At 39.7% G+C, this 27,056-nt stretch overlaps 1 protein-coding gene across 2 annotated transcripts in view; it reads right to left on the reverse strand.

The window, feature by feature from the left end:
* Positions 1-4,776: 4,776 nt before the first annotated feature.
* The window catches only part of FOXJ3 (forkhead box J3), a 136,647-nt gene continuing 114,367 nt past the window's right edge, over positions 4,777-27,056 (reverse strand). For both annotated transcript variants that reach the window (XM_082614039.1, XM_082614038.1), the window contains 6 exons: positions 25,095-25,269; positions 21,886-22,302; positions 20,744-20,845; positions 20,169-20,360; positions 8,056-8,163; positions 4,777-7,761 (listed from right to left, as the gene is read on the reverse strand). In XM_082614039.1, the coding sequence (XP_082470165.1) occupies positions 7,646-7,761; positions 8,056-8,163; positions 20,169-20,360; positions 20,744-20,845; positions 21,886-22,302; positions 25,095-25,269 (1,110 nt within the window). In that variant the 3' untranslated portion in view covers positions 4,777-7,645. The remainder of the gene's footprint in view (positions 7,762-8,055; positions 8,164-20,168; positions 20,361-20,743; positions 20,846-21,885; positions 22,303-25,094; positions 25,270-27,056) is intronic.

The following is a 27,056-nucleotide window of genomic DNA, read 5'->3' on the forward strand; positions in this document are numbered from 1 at the left end:
AAGGAGGGCAGACAGGGGAGGCAGATGGGTCCTTGGGACCAACAGTGTGCCAGGGCCCGTGCTGGCTGCTTCCACTGACTTCTCATGGATGATCCCATCAACACTTTAATCCCATTATACAGATGAGGAGACTGAGGCTCAGAGAGAGCAATGTCTTGCCCAGATGGAACTTTAGGTTCTTTTGACTCCAGAGTTCATGTTCTTTCCATTGCCTCATGTATTTTTCTGGCCTTTGATGCCTGCAGAAAACACGATCAGCCACAGGCCAGCAACTCACAATGGACCAGCTTCTGGTCTGGCCAGGAAGCTTTGCAGGGTGCAAGGAGGAGGGTAGGAGCTGCCTGGGGGCAGGAGCAGGTATAGATCGATCTGGGATCCAGTCCAAAGGGCCACAGTGGGGAGAAGCAGTGACAGCAGCCAGGCCAGGGATGTGATGAGAAAAGGGGAAGAATTCATCTGTATTGGACTTGCAGGGCCTAACCCTGAGTGTGCCTGGGAACCCGGCTCTATCCCAGGCAAATGTCTCCGGGGACGTGGGCTGCTGGGGAAGACTCGAGTGGCTAACAAGGTTAGGAAGGGAGGAAGAAGCCAGAACCTGAGTGGGGAGCCATCCCGCCCTCCCTGCCCTGGGCAGAATGCCTTCTCTCCTGTCTGCGGCTTATGATCACACACAGACACACTGAGGCACACAGTTGCAATCACGTAGGCGACACAATCACATATCCAGGAACAGACACACGAGCACACAATCACAAGACACACAAGCACAAACATACAAGGTCTGGCTCACACACACGGAGGGCCTCATGAGCACAGTCGGAGTCACACAAACACTTGCAGTTACCCTGACTTACAGGACCTACACCGCACCCCCACCCCCCAGTCACAGAGCTCATGCACTCAACACGTTCTCACACGGAACCAGAGGACCGTTCCCAGGAAGGCCTCTGCCTATGGACGTCACTCAGGCATGGGAAGGGTGGGAAGTGTCCTTGGACATCTTTATTGCCATTGTCTGGGACAGGAAGTTGCCTCTCTGACGGTCTGGGGGCTGCGTCACGAGAGGGGTGGCCTTCACCCAGTGACATCAGCTCAGGCCCCCGTGCTAGGGTAGGGTGGGTTGGGATGGGTGTGGTGACTGGCCCTGAGGGAGGTCAAGGGCAACTCGGGAGTGCTGTGGAAGAGGCCACAGCCCTCGGTGGCAGCTCTGGGTTCCCGTCCCCTTGCCAACCTCTCACTGATGGTGACCTGGGGCAAATGACTTCACCTCTCTGAGTGGCAATGCCCAGCAGTAAAAGGAAGATAATGACACCAACCTCCAAGGTAACTGGGAGTGCTAACTCAGATAATTGCTGTCAAGTACTGGGCACAGGGCCTCGCAAATAGTGGCAATAATCATAATGTTTGTGACGGCCCCGGGACTCGCAGGGCTGGGAGGACAAGGGTAGACGCCGCGTGGCAAGGTGTGTGGCAGGCCCGGCCACTTGCCTAAACAAGACCTCAACTGGTCCCAGGAATGCAGAGCCTCAGGAAACTCAGAGCTGGGACTGATGGTGGGGTGACCTTCCCCCCACAACCTCAGAGTAGGTGACAGTGAGCATCAGGAGGGCTGGGCCCAGGCAGCAGACTCAGAGGCCACTCTGCGGTGGGCCCCCCCAGTATGTTTATCGCCGAGGACTAGAGGGCTCCTCGGCTCCCTCCAGCAAGCTCTGATGCAGGAGCAGCGTCTGAGGGCTGGCCACTGGGGTCCCTATCTGTCTGTAGGAGCTCCCAGCTCTGGGGGCTGCAGAGGAAGAGAACACAGCCCCTGTGGTAAAGGAAAGCTTCCAAACGAGCAAAGGGACACAGCTGGCAGCCCTGCGCCCTCTGGTGGCCTCCGGTGCTCACTGCGGCCTCACGGCTTTGTTCTAAGGCTCCCCGTTCTTTGCCCTGTAGGGACTGACAGCACAGCGCACTGCAGTGTAGACACTGGGGCTGGATGGCCTGGGTTTGCAATCCCGGCTCTCCTGCTCCAGCTATTATTACCTCTACCACTTACGAGCCGATGACCCTGGGCAGGTGACTTAATCTCTTTGTGGCTCAGATTTTTCCTTTGCAATAGGTTGATAACAATAGTATCTACCACACAGTTGTTTTGAAGGTGAAATCTGATAACCCACAAGTACTTAGAATAAGTAATGTGAAGCAACAAGGAATACATGGTGGCCGTCCTGCTCTGGACTTCCAAGGTCAGCGTTGCTGAAGGCACAGCTTGAGAGCTGGGTCGAAGCAGCCTTGACCTGGGATTAGACTCCGGCTCTGGTGCACTTACCAAATGTGTGCTTTTGCACATGCTGACTAGTTGCTTATCATGTGAGGGAGAGACACAGGGAGGTAAGTCCAAAATCCGCTGGAAAACCCTTTAGGAAGGCACCACACTGGGGAAAAACACACCATCTCAATAAGCCCAACATGGCCATTTTTCCTAATGCTTGGTTACAGTCTGTTTTTGAAGTAGCTGGCTTGCATCCAAGTGCAATGTTGTACAGAATGTGTATCTTTACCCACTGGAATGACACTCAGTGGTGAGATGCTCAGGCAGAGAGGCACCTGGAAGTAGACATCAGTTATGGCCTCAGGTTTGAATCTTCCGACTCGTGCTCACTGAGGGGCACACGTTCATCACAGGTACATACTGTCACATTAAGAGCTCCATTCTTTCTCTTTTTGGCCAAGTGTGTATAATTAAATTCCCATGCTTTGATCGAATGCATTCAGGATGCTGCTGCCTTGTGCCTTACCTCTCTAAAGCAGTTTGCTTTTCTGTAAGCCGGAGCAGTAACTACAGTAACCAGTACAGCATCACATTCTTGTGTAGATCAAGACAGTGTGTGAGGAATTTTAAATTCCTGCCAGGAAGATGACTTTCTCCACGCCTCCCCCTCCTCCACATTTCCCCTAATGTATGACTTTGAGCAAGTCACTTCCCTCTCTGGGTCTCAATGTTCTCAACAGCAAAATGTGGGTGTTTTATAATATCAGATGATTTCAAAGGCCCCTCCCAACTTGAAGCTTTCAAGATAGTTCTGTGATCCTAGGGCATTTTGATGCGGTGAACCCTTCTACGAATGCTAACTGATGCTTACATGGTTCTTCCAGAACTGCTTTGTCTGACTGGTAAGGGCACATCTATAAACAGCAGTCCTTAACACAATGCCACATGGTAAAGCCTTAAGAATGAAACATGCATCTTTATGATCTTTTTTCATTTGATCAGCACAAAGGTGCACTTTAGCTGTGCCTGAATCAGCACAAAGTGACCAGATCTAACCGTGCCCCCTACTACAGTCTTTCAGAGGCACTGATGGAAAAGCAGAGCTCCTCCAAGTCACACACACACACACACACACACACACAGGATGGGTAGGCACTATCCCTGGGTGGAGCAAAAGGAAATGGGCTTTGGAGTTGGGCCCAGACTGAATGATCCCAGATCCTCCACTACCTATGAGAACTTAATTAAGGCAAGTTAATCTCTCTGAGCCTCAGTTTCCCATCGGTAAAATGGTTATAAATAGGTTTTCCTGATAGTGCTGTATGGGTTAAGTGAGAAGTAGTGAGGGGTCCTGAGCAGGATCATGGGATGGGTGGGAATCTCTCCCCTTCCTGAGTGAGACAGACTGCAGCTTCAAGTCCACTTCCACCAGTGTCATTGGTCTGCCCATTGGTAGCCTCTCTGAGCCTGTTTCCACAATCAGGTCGGGACACCACCACTCATCCTAACTCCAGGGACTGCTGGTGCTTGGCTCTTAACTAGCAAACCGTCACTTCTTTGGCTTCAACCTCACCCCGCGCCCATGCTAATCTAGCTTCCATGCCTGGCTCAGAGCAGTGGTATAAATGGAAACGCCTTTTCCTGTTGAGTCCTTTGAAAACTCAACTTAAAAAGCCCATGCCCACCCCAAGGCTTTCCTAAGCCAATGCCCTAGCCTCAGCATGACCTAACTGCTCACCACCAGAATCTTGCCTTGCCAGGGGGCACCTTCAGAGTAGCTTCCCTGGGCAAGTTCCCTGGGCTGGCATTTGCTCCCTGTCCTGGGTAAGTCTGTACCCCCCTACAGCCAGGAACTGTGGCTTTTTCATCTCTAGATTTCTCATGGGAAGGGCTGACACAGTGTGGGCTCAGCAAATGTTAAGAAGTTCCACTTTCACCTTTTGGAAAGAGCACTCTGGGAAGGCAGTGCTGGGGGCAAGACTAGGGTCCAGGGTAGGGGTAGGGACAGGGGCATTCCACTGGAAGGAATAGAGGATGGTGTAAAAAACATGACGTTGGAGTCAAATGATCTGGATTCAAACCTTAGCTCTACCACTTGCCAACAAAGGATCTGGGGAAGCCATCATACCTCTACTTGAGTTGTTCCCACATGTAAGATGAGGATAACAATATCTACTTAGCACAGCACGTGGCACATACTGAGTACTTTTTATGTTCCAGATGCTGTTCTAAATGCCTTAATTAATTTAATCCCTCTACCACTCCAGGAGGTATTATTCTCATTTTATAGGCACTGTAAATGAGGAAAATGAAGCTCAGACAAATGAAATAATTTCCTCAAGTTCACAGAGCAAGTGAGATGTTCAACAAACAGCAGCAATGACTGTTCTCAGGCAGCAGTACATGGGACACAATCTCTGAGACCCCAAGGAATGACTAACTCCAGGCTTTCTGCTTCTGGACTAGCTCCAATCTTGTTCCCTCAACTGCAGCAAATGACACAGACCAATTGGTGTTGTAAATAGAGTTAACATAATATATTTATTTTAAGTGCCATTCATGCATATCACTTCTGGCAGCAACAATCCTAATGACACTTGGGATATTTCTTTACAGCACTAAACAGTTACAAAGAATGGGTGCCGTTCATCATAGAGGCAAAATATGAAATCGTGCAATAGCAAAACTGTAGAAACATTAAAACACTGACTGTCCAACAGCAGTACAGAGAGCAGATTGTGTTTGCACAAAAAGCCAATGCATTTTCATCACATATATACAATATAGATATGTACACATCACCCTCTGAATGAACAATATCAAAATACTCTATTCCATTTGAAATAATCCCCAGATTGATTCCCTCCCACTTCAAAGGACATCTGAGAGACATGTATTTACAAGAACATACATGAATACATTTACATTTCAAAAACTGCCACAAATGCCAGTCGGATTATTCTCCTGGACAGAGTACCCCCATTTGATTATATGCATTTATGATTCTTTTCCCCAAAAGCCTTCAGTCAATTTAAGCCCAAGACAGAACTTGCTCTGCATGTACAACTACCAACTGAGATGGCCACTAGAGGGATGCTCTGCGCCTCACCAGGGAGCCTTGTCTGGCTGGAGCCCGTGAGAGAGCCTGCCCTCGGCTCCCTGGCCACAGGAACCACTAGTGTGGGATGGGTCTGGATGGAGGCTCTGCCTCCAGGGCCATTCATGGTAAGTTTAAATTCTCACAGAAATACTGATCACTGCAAATCAATAAATGATTGCTAAATGGGAAATTAGCTTCACACAATTTGTAACATCTTCATCAGCGGTTTCTACTTGAATCACTCAGTATAAGCTACTGCATTCTAATACCCAAATTGTTTAAAGTGCACACTGCTACCCACACAATTTATAGTTTCAAAACAGCTATTTTGGTATCTAGAGAACCGTGACTTGAGCAGACTACTGAGAATCACCCCCTTTTTCCCAAGCTTTTACTCTGCAGGCTGCTATCTCATCTTGATTGGCTGCCTTTCCAGAATCCTCTGATTTTTACTGATCCAAGGGGCTGGAACTGAGTTTCCTTTTTCATGCCAAGCAGGATCCAAACAACAGGAATATAAAGCCCTTCCCTCCTCCCCAACCTCACCAGCCTTTACCGTGGCTGGCTTCCCAGTGATTCATTCAAGGCAACACTCCACTAAAAAAAAATACCCAAAGACGTTCGCAAACACTCTCACATACACACACACAGAAACAAAGGTGTTTGTTTAGTTCCAGTAGAGATTACGCAACCACGGAATCAGTAAGGGTAATTAAAGTGACTTAATAAGCATGCCTGATAGAGACTAGAGATGCTAAAAAGCAACCAGTGAGCAGTTAGTACTCCTTGATTGGATGGAACATCATTTCCCCATTAGGACTGAAAAATTCTGCTTTTTCTTTCTGGTCTAAAGAACCAATTCAAAATCTATTCATTAAAAAAAGAAATCTCATTTCTCTTAGTTTCATTACAAAACTAAGACAATCAATCCATGCAAAGTAACTGTGAAATAAAACAAAACAAAAAACAAACAACTAATAAAAACCCCTAAGAGGCAGGCTGCATTTCAAAGAGAGGAACCAAACATCATGCATATACAGACACACAGGACAACAGAAACAGGAGGCCACTCCACAGTAACTGCACTGAAGACGGAGGCAAATAAAATCCATGTGTGGCTCTACCCTCCTTTCAGTGCTTCCTAAATGGAAAGAGAATGAGGGGGAAACTTGCTATACAAACACTGCCCTGCTGTTCTGTTGCCCAAACGAACTCTGATTCAAATTCCAGAAAATCCTACTTAGCAAATAAGTCTCAATTAGAAGGAATGCAAAGATAGAGAATATACTCACATGGCAGGAGTAATGATAAGGAGAATGACACAATCTCTCTCTGATTGTCTTGTCTGTAAACTCTTATCAAGAAAAATAATTCTGTGCTTTCAGACACTGCATTTCTCCTTAATGAACCCAAGAGGAGTTGAGCATTCACAGAAGATAGCAATAAATATTAAAATAACACTTCTGAATAATAAATACATAAGTGAATGTGGAGACACTGATTTGCTTCAAAAGCCAAGCAGTGCCCAGCTTCTAATCAAACACATTTAGAACTGGCATACAATGCAGACTTAGAAAAACAGATGCTGACACGGCGCAACATGAACTGTAGAATCCCCCAGGCATCAAAAAAACATTTGGTCAGTCCTTCATGCTGCTCAGGAACAACATGCCCCTTTGGACTGTTTGGAGAGTATCAAACTCTGGGTTCTCTGGCTTACTGAGTAGAACTCAATACTCACATTTCCGAAAAAGATTAAATAAGGGGAACTGGGCTTTGAAAAAATCTATTTCCTTTCAGTTGCCTACGTCAGTTAAAAGCATCCTGCCGAAAATAGCCTAACAAGGAATAAAAACTCACAGTAACTTTCTTTTCAAGACATAATAATCCAATTAGAAAAAATTGAAGCCTTTCAATAATTTTTGTACATGTATTTACACATATGCATCTATAAACTGCTTGCAGCAAAATAGGCTCTGTCTGAAAAATCAGTCTGGCACTTGTGGTCAACATCAAACTGACACAAATATGCAAAAGCCGTTCAAATCACACAACAATTAGGAGCTACATAGGGCAGCTGGCAGGGAGACAAACATGTAGTACTTGTCTGGGTCAGATAAAAGCAGTAAGTTATCCAGCAAAAATCTTTCTGATTGTCTTCAAAAAAATTTTCGATAACATTGGTAAAATGATTAGAAACTTTGTTTTCTCAACTGGATTCTCTCAAACCTTTCCCTTCACTGCACAGAAAGGTAACGCTTGGGTCTGTCTGGTGCCTTGAGAAACAAGCTCTACACAATTGAATCCCAATCAAAGTCATCCTGGATGTCATCTGGAGGCAGAGAGCGCCGCATCTGGAAGGCTTGGGAAGGCATCATGTGCTGCTGGTTCATGGCTCCGTGATGGCCTGGAAGGAAGGAGGCAATGTCAGCAGTGACTTGGGAGAGGATAAAGGAAGAAAGAAACACACACCTATTGAACACTTCCTATGTGTGCCAGGAACTCAGTGCATATGCTCTCACTTACCCACCCAGAAGCCTCTACAAGGTGGCTCTTACGATCCTCATCTTACAGGTATTCTGCACCCCACCCCTCTGAAACAGGGAGTTCACCCACTCCTGAGGCAGCTGTCGGGACAGCTAAAGCCTTTTTCAGTTTTAAACTCCAAGTACCAATCCCAACACACCACACCCCAAATTACCTGCAATTGTTGTTCCTGGAGTGCTGAGTGCCTGCGGGATGTGAGGATAACCAGGGGGAGGCATCACTGAAGGAGCGAGATTTTGCCTGGAGTCTATGTACAAATTTCCTAATCAGATTGTGAAGAAGACAGAAGGAAAACATAGTAACATAAGTAAAGCAAATCAAACATAAAAATCTTAATAGAATTGTTACCTAAAACTAAATTAAGCTGGTAAAGCGAGGAAGAAAAGGGAAGGAAAAATCACTCCTTTTAGATGCTAAAACTCTGCCAAAGGTGGTGCTGGATTTTCAAACACGGTGCCAGGCTGGGTGTGAGTACACTGGTACTAATTCTGGCACTGCCTCTAACTCTCTGGAAGCTCGTAGGTAAGTTAAGTCTGTTGTTGATACATACCTCATTATAGTTCAAAAGCATTTTCATATCCCATTACTTCATCTGAGTCTCCCCCTAGACCCACAATGAAAGCAAGACAGGGATTACCCCCATTTTATGGATGAGGCAACAAGGGGCTCAGAAGGCTGAGGAGACTTGCCCAAAGACACATCAGTCTGACAGGGCCTAGGGCTAGAATTCAGTTCTCCTAACTCATGGGCTCTTTCCAGTAATGGTTGTCTCTATTGCCCTGATTTTCCCATCCTTAAAGCAGACCTAAGTGTGCCCTAGCTGATTAACAAAGTGACTGGAGGCACAAAGTGACAGGAAAGATTTGCATAAAGTAAAAGAGCTATATCAAAGGTGATTAAAAACATTATTTAGAAGATGTGTAGATGGGAAACACAGATCTCATTTAAATAGCATTTCAGAAGGTTCTTAAGTTAATATGCTTTCACTGACAGCAGCCATCAAGTATAATAGCTCCAGAATGTCAATTACATTGCATCCTAATGCAAAACAGAAAGGGAGGGGAGGAAAAATCATGCAACCTCCCCCAATAACTCCTGGGGAAGAACCACCATAACACTGGTTTATATTATATGAAACATCCAGAATTCTGGAAAGGCTATTTCCCTAAGGTATTCTAGTGTTTCACACAAACTATACTTGCATTCTAGGAATGCTGTAATCAAACTAGAAAACAGCAGTCATTTTCCCAGAGGAAACTAGAAAGGGAAGAAAAATCTTCGTTTTATATTCATGGTAGGGCACACTATATTTGGCTGCTCACAAGTTTTCCACCTGCCACTGGAAAGTCAGACTGTCCAAGTTTGAGATAGTCTCAGAGATAATCTAATCCAGCCCTACTTCTGTTCATGTAGGTGAGGAAATGAGACGAGAAAATGAGAAAGAACCAGGAACAGAACCCAAGAGTTCTGACTTCCAGCCACTGCCTCCCAAGATAACATGTCTTTTTATAGTAAAGTTTAAAGTCAGAACTGATCTCTCTGACCAATTTACCATACTGAAGATTTAGGAAGAAAAGAAGAGAAAAGTTATACTAATAAAAGTTATACTAAGTTACAGCTCTAGTATATTTTTGCAGGAGAAAAAATGTGATCGGCCTTCACATTCGTGGCTGATGTACCTTTTAAAGGCTGCATCCGGCTAGAGGGGCTGCCCTCCTCTGAGTAATATGGTCATTCACTTACCAACGACATCCCAGCCTCCATCCTGCAAAATCTTAGCTCTCTTTCTACTTATCCTTAACAACTCAAGTCATAAGACAAAACCTAATTTTTATTGGAGATTAATCTGTTTTTATATATATTTTTTCATTTCTCTTTTGGCTTAGTAATTCTTACCTTAAAGGAGGAGACAGGTGAGAATTAGAGAATTATGGAAATAAACAAGATTATGGGAATAAATAGATACCCACATTAAACAAATGGCCTTAACTTTTTGAAACTTGTCACATTCATACGATTTTATTTTCATACAGATTCTCATTACTCCTCATTTTTTTCCCATGTTCTCATTACAGACTGAACAATGAGAGTCTACTTGGACTTTTTAAGCAAGAAATTAACTTATAATGCAGTTTCCAAAGATGTTTGAGATCCTATAACATTTAGAATGTAGTTATGAGAATTTATAAATCTATACTGTGCTGTACACCTAAAACTAATATAATATTGCAAATCAACCATACTTCAATAAAAATCTAATCACACAACATACTTCTTGAAAGTAGACTGTTGTTGAATGACCATTCATTCATTCAAGAAGTATTTGTGCTAGGCACAGCTCTACACACTAGAAATACATAAATAAAGAAACAAACTCCCTGTCTTTTTGGAGCTGGTTCTCAGGGGATTGGGAGGGGTGAAGACGGGAGGGAGGAAAATAAAGTAAATTATATAGTATGTTATACACTCTACACAGAAAAATAAAGCAGGGAGAGGGGAAAAGGAGTGCTGAGTAGGTGCCATTTAAGTAGGATGGTCAGGGAAGGCATCACTGTAGTAGGTGCTTTTTCAGGGAAAAACTTGAGTCATGTGTCTATCTCGGGAAGCTCACTCAAGATAGAGGAAAGAGCAAGTACAAAGGCCCTGAGGTAAGGGGAGGGGAGGGGAAGGGAAAAAGAGGCAAGGTCAGAGAGTAATGGGGGACCAGACTGTGTAGGGCCATATAGGCCACAGTAAGGTCTTTGGTTTTTACTGAGAAAAATGGACACTAATAAAGGGTTTTGAGCAGAGAAATGATCAGACTTCTCTGGCATATAGAATCCCACTTATCCTGCAAAGTCCAGCTGAAATGTGCTGTCTTGTATGAAGCTTTTCTTTCTCCCTAGGACAAGTAAGCCTCTTTCTCTTATTCCCATCTGTGGTAGAAATGTAGTCCTCCTAATACTGTATTTCTTGGTAGACTTGTCTCACCTATCAGGCTGTGAGCTCCCTGAAATTAGGGACTATTCTAGAGTCACCTCATTATTCCTAGTCCCCACTATGTAGTCAGGCACAGGAAAGGTGTAAATAAATGTTTGCTGAATTAATGCACATCTACTTGTATTTAATGACCTTTAAGCAGAGCATCAAATTAAGAACAGCACAACTAGAGGACTTAAACATTACTGGAGGATTTAAACATTGTGGGCAAGACAAATTGTAAATACAGGTAAAATGATTTAGGAAGAAGAGGGAATACACTGTGTACTACAGCATCTTTTTCTCCTTCCCCCGTCCACACTAACACATTACAACACTAGTTTCTGGCATCTCTAAGGAGGCCAAAGAGGTATTTACCAAAAGGGGAGTATTGAAGACAGACGGGACAGGGAAAGTTTGAAGGATATGGAAAGGCTGTATTCTGGGAGTCAAGACCTATATCTAAATGAACTTTGTAATTTCAGGCAAGTCACTTTCTCTCTTTGGATCAGTTTCCTTACCTGTTAAATAAAAGGATAACAGCTTTAACAGCTCTCTGAAGTCCCCTCTTACACTACATTTCTAAGAAAATGTGGTAAAGAATTACTGGGTGGTAGACATAAGAGAAATGAGATATCTGAAAAAATGTGAAAGACAGGGACGCAAGAAGGAGAATGAAAGAATGACAGAAAGTGGCTAGGACTTAAAACAAAAGGAAGCAGGCTGGCATGTAAAAAAACCTGAACGTGGGACTTCCCTGGTGGCACAGTGATTAAGAATCTGCCTGCCAATGCAGGGGACACGGGTTCAAGCCCTGGTCTGGGAAGATCTCACAGGCAGAGGAGTAACCAAGCCTGTGCACCACAACTACTGAGCCTGCGCTCTACAACCCATGAGCCACAACTACTGAGCCCACGTGCCAAAACTACTGAAGCCCACGCGCCCAGAGCCTGTGCTCCGCAACAAGAGAAGCCACCGCAATGAGAAGCCCACGCACTGCAACGAAGAGTAGCCCCCGCTCACTGCAACTAGAAAAAGCCAGTGTGCAGCAACAAAGATCCAATGCAGCCAAAAATTTTAAAAAAATTTTAATTAAAAAAAAAAAACCCTGAATGTTTGTGAATAGGCATCAGCAGGCATGAGGTGATAGATACTTAACACCAGAGCTGATCACACAAAGTGTTGACAAAAGTCAACATGGCTTGGCAGGCCAAGGATCACTAAAGTTCTTTTGACTCAGAAGGAAAAGACTAAAGGGGAAGGAAATTGGGAGACAAATAAACACTGAGGGAAAACTACAGGTCTTCTGCATCTGACAGGCTATGAATGGAGTAACACTGAGAATCAAGGAGTTGGGGGGACCGTAGAGGGAAAGGAAGTGCTGGCAATAAAAGGGAAAGATGGCAGAAAAAATTAAGAGAATCATAATAACCAGAACCAAATAATCAAGGTCAAGGATCAAGTAGAGATGACCACAGAAGTCTACTAACAAAGGGCTTTAGGGAAATAACCCAGGATCTCAGTCTAGAGAGAATCTAGAAGAGATGCCTGGACACTCTGACAGAGGACAGCAGCAGATGGAAAGTGCTTCTTCCATGACCAAGAGTACCCAGTTCCAAAATCAAAAGGTACTTTTGGACCTTTCTTAGAGATTTAGGCCACAAAACTGAAGAAAGTCTTGTTTCACCCTACAGCTTTGAAATTGCAGAAAGGGGAGCTACTGGCTAGCATGTACAACGGCCTTCTGAAATGGCCTTCTCTTAAGACTGACCCACATCTTCTTCTACCTGTCTTTCCTAGAATTCCCTGATCTGAAGGCAACAATCTGAGCAACACAGGGGCTCACCCCCAAACACACATGCATACTGATGTACATATAAACTACCCAAATTCACTTAGTACTTTTAAGGTTGACTGAAATGGTTTAAGGTGATTTGGAAAAGAGAATGTGGCAGCACTTTGAAGGGACAATTTTCGTTGAACAGGGAAAAAAAGAAAGGAAGAGAGGAGAACCAAGAGACAATGGACAAAGTATGGTACACCTGGTCTAGGACTTCAAGCAAGCTAGAAAAGTAAGTGATGTATCCTGAAAGGGACAAATTATAGGCTTAGAACCTATCAGAGGACCAAAGATAAGCTGTCCACGCCACACAGAAGAATAGATTAAAAAGATGGAATAGAAGAAGACAAATAAGTAAAAATACATGCCAAATCATAAAGATCTTTATACTTAAACATGAAGATAGGGAGAATTCTGGGAAGATGGTGGAACAGGAATCTAGATAAAATTGCATGGGTAAAATCTAACATAACTAGTTTGCAACTCTGGACTCTCTAAAGAAGGTTCACAACTTGCAGAAGAAGGCTTGGTTGGCAAATTGCAGTTAATTTTGGTGAATTTCAGCTCTTAGCACAGATATAGCTACCTATCCCCTCACTCCTACCCCCATGGCAAGCAGCTGGAACAGCTTATACAAACCCTACAGGAGCCAGTGTGGGCAAAAAGGGTACTGTCCACCAAATACTGGGGATCTGTGCTCTGATCACTGATTGTTGCTTCTGATTACAGAGTTGCAGACAAAAAGGAGGGTGGCCATTATTGCTGCATCTCCTCTCCTCTGGCTGAACTGATTTCCAGGAGATTTAAAGGGCTGCTGCCCCCTTTCCCCTCTTTCTTTTCTTTTTCCCCTCTGGGAGCCAGACATTAAAGACTCGGATACTGAAAAACAACTGCATATGCAGGGCAAGTTAAAAAGTGACCACCCATGCCAAAAAAAAAAAATAAGCGCAGGCTCAGAGAAAACCTGAAAAGATCTTAAGTTTAAACCTTAAGTTGATCCTCAGCACAAGGATAGCCTGTAACAATCAAAAAAACAAAAACAGTAACAAAATCCTGCAAACCCTTGGGAAGAGGAAGAATCTGATTTCCACAGGTATCACATTAATAGATTCAAGTGTATAGTTTTCAACAACAACAACAGAAAAAATTACAAGGCATAAAAATAAACAGGGAAGTATGGCCCATTCAAAGCAAAAACAAATCCACAGAAACTGTCCTTGAAAAAAATCCTAATGGCAGATCTACTACGCAAAGATTTTAAAACAACTTTACAGATGTTCAAAGACTAAAGGAAGATGTGGAGAAAATTAAGAAAGCAATGCATGAACACAATGAAATATCAACAAAGAGAAAACATAAAAAGAAACCAAAAAGAAATTCTGGAACTGAAAAGTACAATAACTGAAATTAAAAATTCACTTAAGGGACTCAAAGAAGAGCAGGCAGAAGAAAGAATCAGCAAATGTGAAGACAGGATAGGACAATGGAAATTATCAAGGCTGATTAACAGAAAGAAAACAGACTGAAGAAAAGCAAACAGGGCCTAAGGGACCTATGAGACACTATCAAGCAGACCAATTATGCATTGTGGGAGTCCTAGGAGAAGAGAGAGAAGAAGGGGCCGAAAGAATATCTGAACAAGTAAGAGCTGAAAACTTCCCAGATTTGATGAAAGACAGGAATATAAACATCCAAGAAGCTCAGCGAACTCCAGGTAAGATGAAGTCAAAGGGACCCATACCAAGACACATTATAATCACATTTTCAAAAGCCAAAGATATAGAGAGAATGCTGAAAGCAGCAAGAGAGAAGTGACTTGGCACATATAAGGGATCCTTAATAAGATTATAAGCAGATTTCTCATCAGAAGTTTTACAGGCCAGAGGTAGTGGGCCAATCTATTCAAAGTGCTAAAAGAAAAGTGTCAACAAAGAATCCTATACCTGGTAAAAGTGTCCTTTCAAGAGTGAGAGAGAAATTAAGACATTCCCAGATAAATAAAAGCTAAGAGAGTTTGTTACTGTTAGACCTGCCCCGGAAAATAATGCTCAAGAGAGTCCTGCAGGAAGAAATGAAAGGACACTACACAGTAACACAAAGCCGTATGAAAAAAGTAAAGATCTCAATGAATAAATACATGGGCAATTATAGAGATAGCGTTATCATAACAATGATTTTTAACTCCACTTTTTGTTCTATACATGATTTAAGAGGCTAAAATGTTTTCTAAAAGCTATTAGTATAAAAGCTCATATTATTGTAACTTGGCTTGTAACTTCACATACTGTTGTCTACATGATTTAACAGATTAATGCATTTGAAATAATTATTAGTACATGTTTTGGGCCACACAATGTAGAAAAATGTAATTTTGAGACATCAACAACCAAAAGAGGTGGAGGTGGAGCCGAAAAGGAGCAGAGTTTTTGCATGTTATAGAAGTTACATTGGTATAAATTCAAATTAGAGTGTTGAAACTTTAGGATGTTAAATGCAATCCCCAAGGTAACCACAAAGAGCTACAGAATATACACAAGAAGAAATGAGAAAGGAATTTAAACATTTCACTACAAAAAATTAACTAAACACAAAAGAAGACAGTAATGCAGGAAATAAGGGACAAAAAAGCTACAAGGCATAGCAAAGAAATAGCAAAACACAGAAGTCACCCCTTACCAGTAATTCTTTTAAATATAAATGGATTAAACCCTCCAATCAAAAGACAGAATTGGCAGAAGTGGATAAGAACACATGATCCAACCATATGCTGACTATAGAAGACTCACTTGAGATCCAAAGACACAAACAGATTGAAAGTGAAAGGATGAAAAAAGATATTCCGTGCAAATAGTAACCAAAGGAGAACAGGGATTGTTGTACTAATATCAGACAAAATAGACTTTAAATCAAAAAATGTTACAAGAGATGTCTTGTGAAGTCCTATTTCTTGTAAAGAAGGACATTATATATCAACAAAAGGTGCAATACAGCAAGAAGACAGAACAGTTACAAACATTTATGCACCTAATAACATACTGTAAAACATATGAAGCAAAAACTGACAGAACTGAAAGGAGAAATAAACAACTCTACAATTACAGTTGGAGACTGAAATACCCATTATCTCAATAATGGATAAAATAACCAGACAGAAGATAAGCAACTAGAGGATTTAACACAATAAATCAACCTGATCTAACAGGCATATATAGAACATTCTACCCAACAACAACAGCATACACATTCTTCTCAAGTGCACATGGGACATTTTCCAGAACAGACCATATGTTAGGCTACAAATCAAGTCTCAATGGATTTTAAATGATAGGTACCATACAAAGTATCTTCTCTGACCATAGCAGGATGAAGTTAGAAATCAAAAACAGAAGTAAAAATGGAAAATTATCAGATTTGTGGAAATTAAACAACACACACTTAACCAATGGATTAAAGAAGAAATTACAAGGGGAATTAGAACATACTTAGAGATGAAGGAAAACAAAAATACAACATACCAAAGCTCACAGGAAACAGCAAAAGCAGTGTTAAGGGGGAAATTTATAGCTATAAAGACTTACATTAAAAAACAGACTTAAAAAAGAAGAAGAAACCAAACCCAAAGCTAACAGAAAGGAAGAAATAATAAAGATTAGAGCAGAGATAAATGAAATAGAGAACAGAAAAACATCAGAGAAAAATCTTTAACACCAAAAGTTGGTTCTTCGAAAAAAAATCAACAAAGTGGACAAACCTTTAACTAAATGGACTAAGAAAAAAAGGACTCAAATGAGAACTGAAAGTGGTGACATTACTATTGATTCTACAGAAATAAAAAGGATAAGAGAGTTCTTTGAACAACCGTATACCAACAAACTGGACAACTTAGATGAAACAGACAAATTCCTAGAAACACAAAATCAACACAGACTGAATCATGAAGAAAGACAAAAATCTGAATAGACCTATAACGAGTAAGAAGATTGAATACTTAATCAAAAATTTCCTGTACAAAGAAAATCCCTGGATCTGATGGCTTCATGGGTGAATTCTACCAAACATTTAAAGAAGAACTAAAACTACAGACCAATATCCTTTATGAACCTTGATGCAAAAATTCTTAAGACAATAGCAAAATGAATCCAGTAACATGATAGAAGGATTATGCACACCATGCATGACCAAGTGAGATTTATTCCTGGAATACAAGAACAGTGCAACATATAAAAACTGACCAGTGTAACATACCACATTAACAGAATGAAGGGGATAAAAACCCACATGATCATCTCAACTGACACAGAAAAAGTATCTGACGAAAGTCAACACCTTTCATGATAAAAACACTCAACAAATTAGGAATAGAAGGAAACTACTTCAACATAACAAAAGCCATGTACGAAAATCCCACAGTGAACATCATATTCAGTGGTGAAAGACTGAAAGCTTTTCCTCTAAGATCAGGAACAAAGCAAAGATGTCCACTTTTACCACTTCTATTCAACATAGTACTAGAAGTTCTAGCCAGAGCAATTAGGCAAGAAAGAGAAATAAAAGGCATCCAAACTAAAAAGGGAGAAGTAAATTTATCTCTGTTCACAGATATAATCTCATACATAAAAATCCCTAAAGATTACACACAGAAAAACTGTTAGAATAAATGAATTCAGCAAAGTAGTAGGATACAAAGTCAACATGCAAAATTCAGTCACATTTCTATATACAAACAATGAACAATCTGAAAAGGAAATTACAAAAACAATTCCATTTTTCAATGAGATCAAAAAGAATAAACTACTTAGGAATAAATTAATTACAGAGATGAAAAACTTGTACAATGAAAACTAAAAAACATTGCTGAAGAAATTAAAGACATAAATAAATAGAAATGAATCTCATGTTCATGGACTGCAAGACAATATTGTTAAGATGTCAAAGCAATCTACAGATTCAATGTAATCCATATCAAAAATCTCGATGACTTTTTTTGCAGAAATAGAAAATCCCATCCTAAAATTCATATGGAAGCTCATGGGACTGTGAATAGCCAAAACTATCCTGAAAAAGAACAGCAAAGCTCGAAGACTCACACTTCCTGATTTCAAAACTTACTACAAAGCTACTACAGTCAGACAGTGTACTGGCATAAAGACCAATGGAACAGAATAGAGAACCCAGCAATACACACATATATAGTCAAAATGATTTTTGACAAGGTGTCAACACCGTTCAATGGGGAAAAGACAGTCTTTCAAGAAATGGTAATAGGACAATTGGATATCCACACACAAAAGAAATTGGACCCTTATATAACACCATATACAAAAATTCACTCAAAATGGGTCAGACTTACATGTAAGACCTAAAACTTTAAAACTCTTAGAAGAAAACAGAGGGCAAGAGCTTCATGACATTGAATTCCATAATGATTTCTTGGATACTATACCAAAGGCATACACAACAAAAGAAGAAAAAAAAAGACACTAACAACACAGTAAAAAAGAAAAAAAAAAGAATGGGAGAAGTATTTGCACATCATATATCTGGTAAGGAGTTAATACCCAGAAATATAGAGAATTCCTAAAACTCAGCAGCAACAAAAACCCAATCAAGAAATGGGCAAAGCTATTAAAAACAAAAGAAAAGAAAATAACAAATGTTGGTGAGGATAGAGAAAAATGGAACCCTTATGACTGTTAGTGGAAATGTAAAATGGTACAGCTGCTGAGAAAAACAGTATGATGGTTCCTCAAAATATGAAACATAGAATTACCGTAGGATCTAGCAATTCCACTTCTGAGTATATACCCAAAATAATTGAAAGCAGGGTCTTGAAAAGATCTGTCCACTCATGCTCACAGCAACATTATTCACAATAGCTAAAACATGGCAGCAACCCAAGTGTTCATTAACAGATGAATGGATAAGCAAAATGTGGTATGTATTATATGTACAATAGTCTTAAAAATAGCCTTATACATATATTCAGCCTTAAAAATGAAGAAAATTCTAACATATGCTACAATATGGATGAACCTGGAAGACATTATGCTAAGTGACAGCCACAAAAAGACAGACATTGTATGATTCCACTTATACGAGGTACTTAGAATAGTTAAAACTCAAGACACAAAAACTAGAATGTTGGTTGCCACAGGCTGATGAAGGGATGAAATGGGTGGAGAGGTCTTGTTGAGTAAGTATAGAGTATTTGCTTTACAAAAATGAAAAGAGTTATGGAGATGGATGGTGTTGATAATTGCACAACATTATGAATGTATTTAAATACCACTGAACTGCACACTTAAGGATGATTGGGACAGTGAATTTTATGTGTATTTTACCACAATAAAAATAAATTTTTTGCAATTTATTTTAACAGGAACCAAAAAAGAAGTGACAAAAGGAGAGAGAGAAGCTAAAGCGTTATTTAAAAAAAAAAAGTTTAGTGGCTTAGTATCCGGCACATAGAGGGCATTCAATAAATTCGGTTAATACTAAGTACCTCCTATATATGCCAGGCATTGAATGAGGCTCTTCTATGAATATGATTTATGAAATGAATAAGCCACCAAAATCACACAACCACTGAGACTTTCAAGTTAGGTAAGCTATTCAAGTGGAAGAAGCAAAGATGGAAGATTTCTTTTGTATCAAAAGACACAAATGAAGATTTCACAAAAAGGACTAGGGATCTTGAGAACTTAGAAAGACCAAGTATGTGAAATAATTTAGGATAATGACTGAAGGAAGCCATTCAGGATAGAAAAGAGAGCTTTTTAGCATCAACTCTAAAAACAAGACAATGTACAGAAAAGAAAACTTGGAGATAAAGGCATCAAGAAATTAAAATGAAGAGAGAAAGAACTTGGATATTAAACACAGAATGTAAACTTGAGAAAACTGTAGGCTCTGCAATCAGAGTAAAGGAGATGGCTACAAGGGTAAAAAATAAAGGAAGAAAGTGAGATGAAAAAATACAAAGCACCAATTTTGAGTTCAGAGTAAAACATAAATGAGACTACCGTTATGTATACTCTTCATATACACTCTGAACTTTAATTTTTTTTAACATTCTTAGAAGATATATAAAGATGTATTGATTTTCATTGCAAGTCTACACAAATTTAAATTGGTAACACCTCATAACTATGTTCTTATTAAAATTAAAATGTACATATCTTTAAGACATTTAATTCTTGTTTGGTAACTTGAAAGGTTAAAATTCACAAAGGAAAGTCAATTATAAACAATAAGATAATCATGTAAATCATGACAGAAAAACATAGTCTCTTTTATCTCAATTTTTCTAAGATATATCTTAAATTACTTGATTTCATTCATTTCTTAGAAATAAAAAGATATAAATGGATCACTGCTATCATTAACAACATATCAAGTTGCCCCAGACAGTTACTGAATTTCATATGAATGAGAAAAAGAGAAAATCAAGAAGATAATTAAATCCATACCTGTTCCAATGTGTTGGGAAGGTTTTGTTGGATGCATGGCACCATGACAGACATTCTGCTGAACATTACTCTGTGAGTGGATAAGGCCAGTTTGTGTAAAGAACTGATTAAGAGAAGAACAGAGATCAGCAAATTGAACCTGATCTAAAGACCAGTTCTTGAGATCTGCCTGTCTCATACTCTCCATCAAACCTATGAGGAAAGCATTAGAAATACAGTTAGCATGGTTCTGCAAACACTGCAAAGAAAACAGCACTTCTTTTTTTCAGCCCTCAAATTTTCCACTGGTAATCTTCTGCCCATGCAATGAAGAATGACATTTTTAAAATTATTCAAAATCTGATTCTTTTAAATGTGGCCAAATTTCCTTCAGAACTCCTGTCTGTGAACCTCCGCTACATCAACTGGCTGAAAGGCTTAATCACGAATTTTGCAAGTGTTTTTAAGCATACTACCAACTGCAAAAGAAACACTATATAAGGAGATGCTTATTTCCACTAAAAAGAGACTTAAAATCTATTCAAAAACACATGATATGTGTATTTGGTTATAAGTCAGAAGGAACCAATACTCACCTTGGAACTGTGAAAGGTCTACATCTGACCAATTAACACTGCTGGCAATTCGACAGCTTTCTTTTAGCATATCAAGTGTTGCATACCAATCATTTGAAACGCCTATAAAAATAATATTGGCAATATTATAAATCCTGGATACAAAAGTTTGAGCTGGCCTTACTCCTGATATTGGCCAATCCCAATCCAGTTTTACAAATGGATTCAAACCCATTATATCATGCACTGGGGCAATCTGCTCTGTGAGACAGGCAGGAAAGGTATTATTTCCCTGCATTTTACAAACAAAAGAAATTGAACCTACAGAGGAGGCATGACTTAGCAAGGCCACTATGATGAATCCAAGACTTGAACCCAGCTGTACTCTGCACCATTCCAAGAGGCCCCATCACCTTGTAGTCTATGTCTGTGGTACCCTCTGGAGTTCTGCAGTGCAGAGACTGCCTGGTCTGTGAGCAATGTCAGTTAAGCATCTCACCAGAAACCATCAAGACCTATCTTAAGAGCAACAGACATTTTTTTTTCTTTTAAAATCAGGGTATGAATCTATCATTCTAAATGAAATACTTGGCAGGAATATGCAAAGAAAGAAAAAGTGGGAACGTTCACTGAATACGTAAATGCAAGGTACTAGACTAGGCATTTCATATTTTGTATCCTCAATATGATCCTCATAACAACACTGTATACCAGTGTTGTTCTACAGCTAACAAAATAATAAGACCAAAAGAGTTAATGCACCAAAGGTCATAAAGATCCATAATGAGGATTTGAATACAGGTCTTTCAGACATAAATCTATACTCTTTCTTCTATACCACACTAAATCACAATAGATTGCAGACAGACTGTGCATTCCATTCTTCTTTCAAACGCTCACAAAAACACTTGTTTTCCAGAAGGACAAGAGTTAAAACCAAAACCTGCAGAGGTTGCTGAGTTTGCCTATGCTACCACATAAATTGTAATCAAGACAATATCCAGGTGAATCTATAGACTGAAGGACTTACAACTCTAGGACTATGGCAAGGAAACACAAAAGAAGATGGACAAGAAGAGTACTGGTAGAAAATATATATAAGCCCCAGATAACAGATCCAAATTCACAGTTAGCCAAACATACGTCAGAAGACAAAAACTTACCAGAATTACAGGATACCTGTTGTGGTGGAGGCGGTGCCTGATGTGCTAACGTCTGATGCTGATGGTTTGGATGGTGCTGTACGTGCTGGTGTGGAGAGGGATGCTGGGGGTGAGGGGACTGGAGCTGGCTGTGTTGCTGCGGGTGTGGTGCTGGGTGCTGGGGACGCTGTGGATGCTGTGGTAAACCATGCGGTCGATGGGACGGATGTGGAGATGGCTGTGTATGCATCTGGGGGTGGGACAGTGAGACCTGTGCAACTGAATTACTGCCTGTGGTGTTGAGGCCACCGCCATGACTGTTGGTCAGGCTGCTTTGGTTGCTGTGTGGGTGAGAGCTCACTGTACTGCTGGGAGAGTGCTGATAGGAACAAGAAGTGTGGGACTGCTGGGAAGATTCAGAAGGGATGTTCATCAAACCTGAAAACAGACAAAGCAAGATCACTGATGGTCAGATTTCAGTTATACCTTATAACAAACATTTGCAGAATTATTTACAGAGCAAAGGTATATGCTGTCAGGAAGCGATTTTGGCTCAGCTTAACAAGTACTGATGGAGTATCCTGGGCTCTGGGGCTACCAAGAAGAAACATCATTCTCTGCCCTCAAGTAGCTCATGGTCCAGTGGAAGAGACAGACACTTGAGGAGATTACGTCCAACACTTTAAGTACTAAGACGAAAGTATACAGAGGGAATACAGGAACTCTGCTTCTTCCCTGTTTTACCTAGGAAGGGGCTCTGAAATACAGAGAAGCTTTCCTTGAAAAGGCAATATCTGGATTGAGTCTTAAAAGATGAGTAAAATGTTAAGGGAAAAGTGGGAGAGGTGTTGGGTCACATTGAGGATGGTTCTCTATAGGTCTGAAGACCTTTGACAAAAGAGGAGGGTAGAAATAAAGCCGTTATTTCTGATCTCTTTCTCTGACTACTCCAAAAACTTTAAGTCCAAGATGGCTAGAATCCTTAAGACTAAGCAAAACAAAACAGCCATCTCCACTGCTCTTTTTCATTACTCTTATGGAACATTGTTGAGACAGACACAGTTTAGGGGTTAAGATTACATATTTCTTAACATCAGAAAAGAGGAATTAAAATCTCTGCACTACAATTTACACACTTGGTAACTCTGGAGAATTATTAACCTCTCCAAGCCACAATTACCTCAATTATAAATGGGTATGATAATAGTACCTGCTTCGTAGAGTTGTTGTGAGGATTACATGCCATGGTACAAGTGCAGGCTGCAGGTTTAGCTCAGTAAATATTAGCCACTATGATGATAATGATGATTAGGCCAGAAGTGCTTAATGTTAAAAATAATGTATGTTTGGTTTCCAGGTAGACACTCACTTTAACAAACCTTATTGCAACATGTGGTTCTATATAACTACACTATTTTCATATCCCAGAAGATAACATATAATGTTTTGCTGAACCAAACACATAAAAGTTTTACTTGAATGAAATGAAAATAAAGTCCCATACCATACTGTCAGCCAATAAAAGAATCAAAATTTTTAAACAAAAATAAAAGTATTCTCATACTTGTTATTAGGAGTAAAATTATATCAGAGTACATTATAAGATAATCTCAAAACATAATGAATTAAGGTTTTATAGGTAGAAGTGTTAATAAAAGTGCTTGCCTTAACCCTGGGAAAAATGTCATTTACAGGGAATCTATAGGGTTACTACAATAAGATGAAAGAAAGCAGTTATTTCATTATCTATTTCCAATAAAGTCCTAACATTTTAAGAGGGCACCCAGATATAATCTCTACCAACATTTTTAATCCCAAATTGTTTTTAAAATAAAACAAAACAAAATATCTTTCAGAAGCCCAGTATGTAAAACTAATAAATGTAAAGTTGTTTTCTGGGAAGCCATGAAAAGAAACCTGTTAGGTCTCCCTCTTCATCTGCACCCTTCTCTCTGAAACCTCCAGAAAACCCAACAGCTCCAAAGAGGACAATTTGGAAAGCACTGGTCTAGTCTAATCTTCTTCACTGTACAATGGGAAGGCTTAGGTCTAAAGAAGTGAAGTTAACTCAGTTGACTTGATGATAGAACCTGGACTAGAACCCAGAATTCCTATCAATACTCTTTTCTTTTTTTATTAGTGTAATGAAATAGCATTATGGGTTTCAGAAATTGTCGCCATTGTTATTTCAAAGCCAGTATTTTTCTACTATGATCAGCAAAGCTGGATCTGCTTAGCAAAGTCTTAGTTTGGTTTTTTTTGTACTTTTATAGAAAATTTAATATAAAATTTGAGAAAATACACGACTCTTACTTTAACCAGAAAACCAACTTCCTAAACAAACTACTGATATTCATCAATATATATAACACTTACATATAACATTAACTTTCATAATATCTGACAATGATATGTATTAAAATGTAAACTCTTTAAAGGCAGGGATTTTTGTCTATTTTGTCTACTGCCGTGAACAGGTAAACCCTCTGAGTTGGGGTATAAATAGTCAATCTGCCAAACAAAGCAATGCTTCAATGTTTGAGTTCCCAACAACTTCTGACTAGTGTTCGTTCTATGGTGGAACAACAACGAGACATCTTGATCCTACTAAATGACTCTGATTAAAATTAAACCAGCAGCTAATAGGACAGTAATACATAATAGCAACAATCTAGCATTTGGTTGAGATGTAATAGTACATCTCAGCAAGTATCACTTTTAGTGTTAAATCTGATTTAAGTATGTTGTACAAAATAATGACCACTAACTAATGTGTTCACTTATAAGTGCTGTACATGAAACTGCAAATTTGGTGCTACCATATTCCAAAAGTTATCTCTTTGCTAACAGGAGTCAGAACAGAAAAGCAAGGCACATCTATTCTTGTGGTGCAACATTTACCACTCAAACACTTCACATGCTAGACATCACTAATTAATCATGGCAGTCTTTCCCACATGGCATAAATGCAGTGTCAGAATCCTTTAACACAATGCTCCAGGACACCACTAGTAATCAAACGAAGTAGGCATGCATGAGGAGATAGATTTATCTGCCATTCTTGTGCGATGATAAAAATATATACAGACTATAGTAAAGGCACAAAGAACCTTCAATCCTTATCATGATGGTAATGTTCTAAGATTAAAGAACTATAACAGCTGCGATGTGAAAATAATTCGTTAAAAACTTTTAATAAAAAATTACAAAAGAGGTATTAAAACACTTACCTTGTTGACTAAGTGACTGCTCAAAAACTGACTTATAAAGGCTCCGAAATGAGGCACTGAGATCTTCAAAATTATATTCTGAGAAAAGTAGTTGTTTGTCTCGGTCTGAAAGGTTGTACTGTGGCTGTTGTTGAGGAGTTAATGACTGAGAGACTGGTTCTGGATGATTTGTCACCTAACATTAAAAGAAAAAAACTACTAATTTAATAGCTGTATATCAGAATTGGTTTGTTACATATGATATAAAACTGAAAATATCAGAACAGTTTCTAGAATCCAAAGGAATTAACTTCCCTGTCTTTGGCTTTCCTATCATCTGTTAAGTTGGGTATACATAAAAGGACAGACCACAAATTGTTAACTTAGGTCTTGAAGAATCTCAGAAATCTAATCCAACCTCCACATTTCACAGTAGGGGGAAGAATTTAAAGTTAAAGGACCTTCCCAAGGTCATAATAAGTGATAAGCTAAGCCTGGAACCCTTCCAGTTTCTGTGGAGTCTTCATCTTGATTTCCACAGAAGCAATTTCATCTCAAACTCACTATACTCTGAAACTACTAACATTTCTCATTCATTTATTCAATTAATCTTTAAGTATTTAAACTCAAATACTGTGAGTCAGGTTGTATGGCACTGCCCAAAGCAGCAAGGAACTTCAACACACCTAACTCTTCACTGTAGGTAAATTTTTTTTTAAATGAAACTTAAGGAAAATAAGAAATGAAGGGTAAAAGGAGATTCTGAGAAAAACAGAATAGATCAGGGCCTCAAGCTATGGAAGGAAAAAGAGCACCATGAACACCTAAAAAATAAGAATTATCTCTGAAGACAGCACAACTAGAAATAAAATAAAACATGAACAGCAATATATCTTAAAGATCATATCAAGCAGTAACAAACTACCATTTGGTTTAGTGTTTTGAAAAAATTAAGATATGAACACTGGCTATAGATTTATGCAGCCTTTCAAAATGATGCTCACAAGGAGTCTACAATGACATGGAAAAAATACGAGTTTTGTGTAGGGGAATGGCTCCACCAATGGCACATGACTTCATCATTACTGAGTACTTTAATTCACCACCTGATCAGCTAAATATGTAATTTTTTTCAGGAAGGGTGCATGAAAACAAGGGTAGGATGCTTTCTAAACTCTGTGTATCAAAGAATTAATGTCTTTTTCTTGACTTCACAACTGAATGAAAATTTGGTGGGCATAATATTTATAATTCCAAACCTATTCCCTTGACACTCTGTATAAAGTGTTCCATCATCTTCTGGCATTTAGTATTATGGAAGAGCGGTATGATTTGTGTTTCTCTGAATGTACCTTATTTCTTCTGCTACAGTATCTATGATTACTTCTGAAATTTAAAAATTTGTCATGATGTGTCTAGATATAGTTTTTTTCCCATTAACTTTTCTTAGAACTCAGTAACCCTTCTGTTCTCTATTTCTTCTGAAAACTGCTTCTGTGCCAACTATTTGGGGACACCTATAATTCACAGTTCTCCACATCTATCATATTCTTTTACATAATTGGTATTATCTGTTTCTTCTGCATTCTCCAAAAATATTTTAAAATTTTTCCCCCAGAGCACTGTTAACAGTTTTGCGTTGTCTTCTTTCTCTTCTCCTACATTCAAGGTGAGTTTTAAAACTGCTCTCTGAATTTCTGTTTCCCTCGTGTTATTTTCTTATTTCAGGTCCTCCCTCCCCCTTATATCTTTTTTCTGTGTAAAGTTTTTACCTATTACTCATCTTGGAACAGGGAGAGATCTGATGAGATCAAATTTATACCATGAACAGTGTGGCATATGGCTCTCTCGGGCTCTGTTCTGTCTACCGGGGAGGATAGTTGCAAGATGATTTGAAAAGAAGTATCAGATAACGGAAGGGTCAGCACAGGAGCAAGAATACTCACACAGGCCCCTTTACAGCATAGCTTTGTTTTCCAGACC

The sequence above is a fragment of the Mesoplodon mirus genome (assembly GCF_964341445.2).
Source record: "Mesoplodon mirus genome assembly, chromosome: 3".
Classification (NCBI taxonomy): domain Eukaryota; kingdom Metazoa; phylum Chordata; class Mammalia; order Artiodactyla; family Ziphiidae; genus Mesoplodon; species Mesoplodon mirus.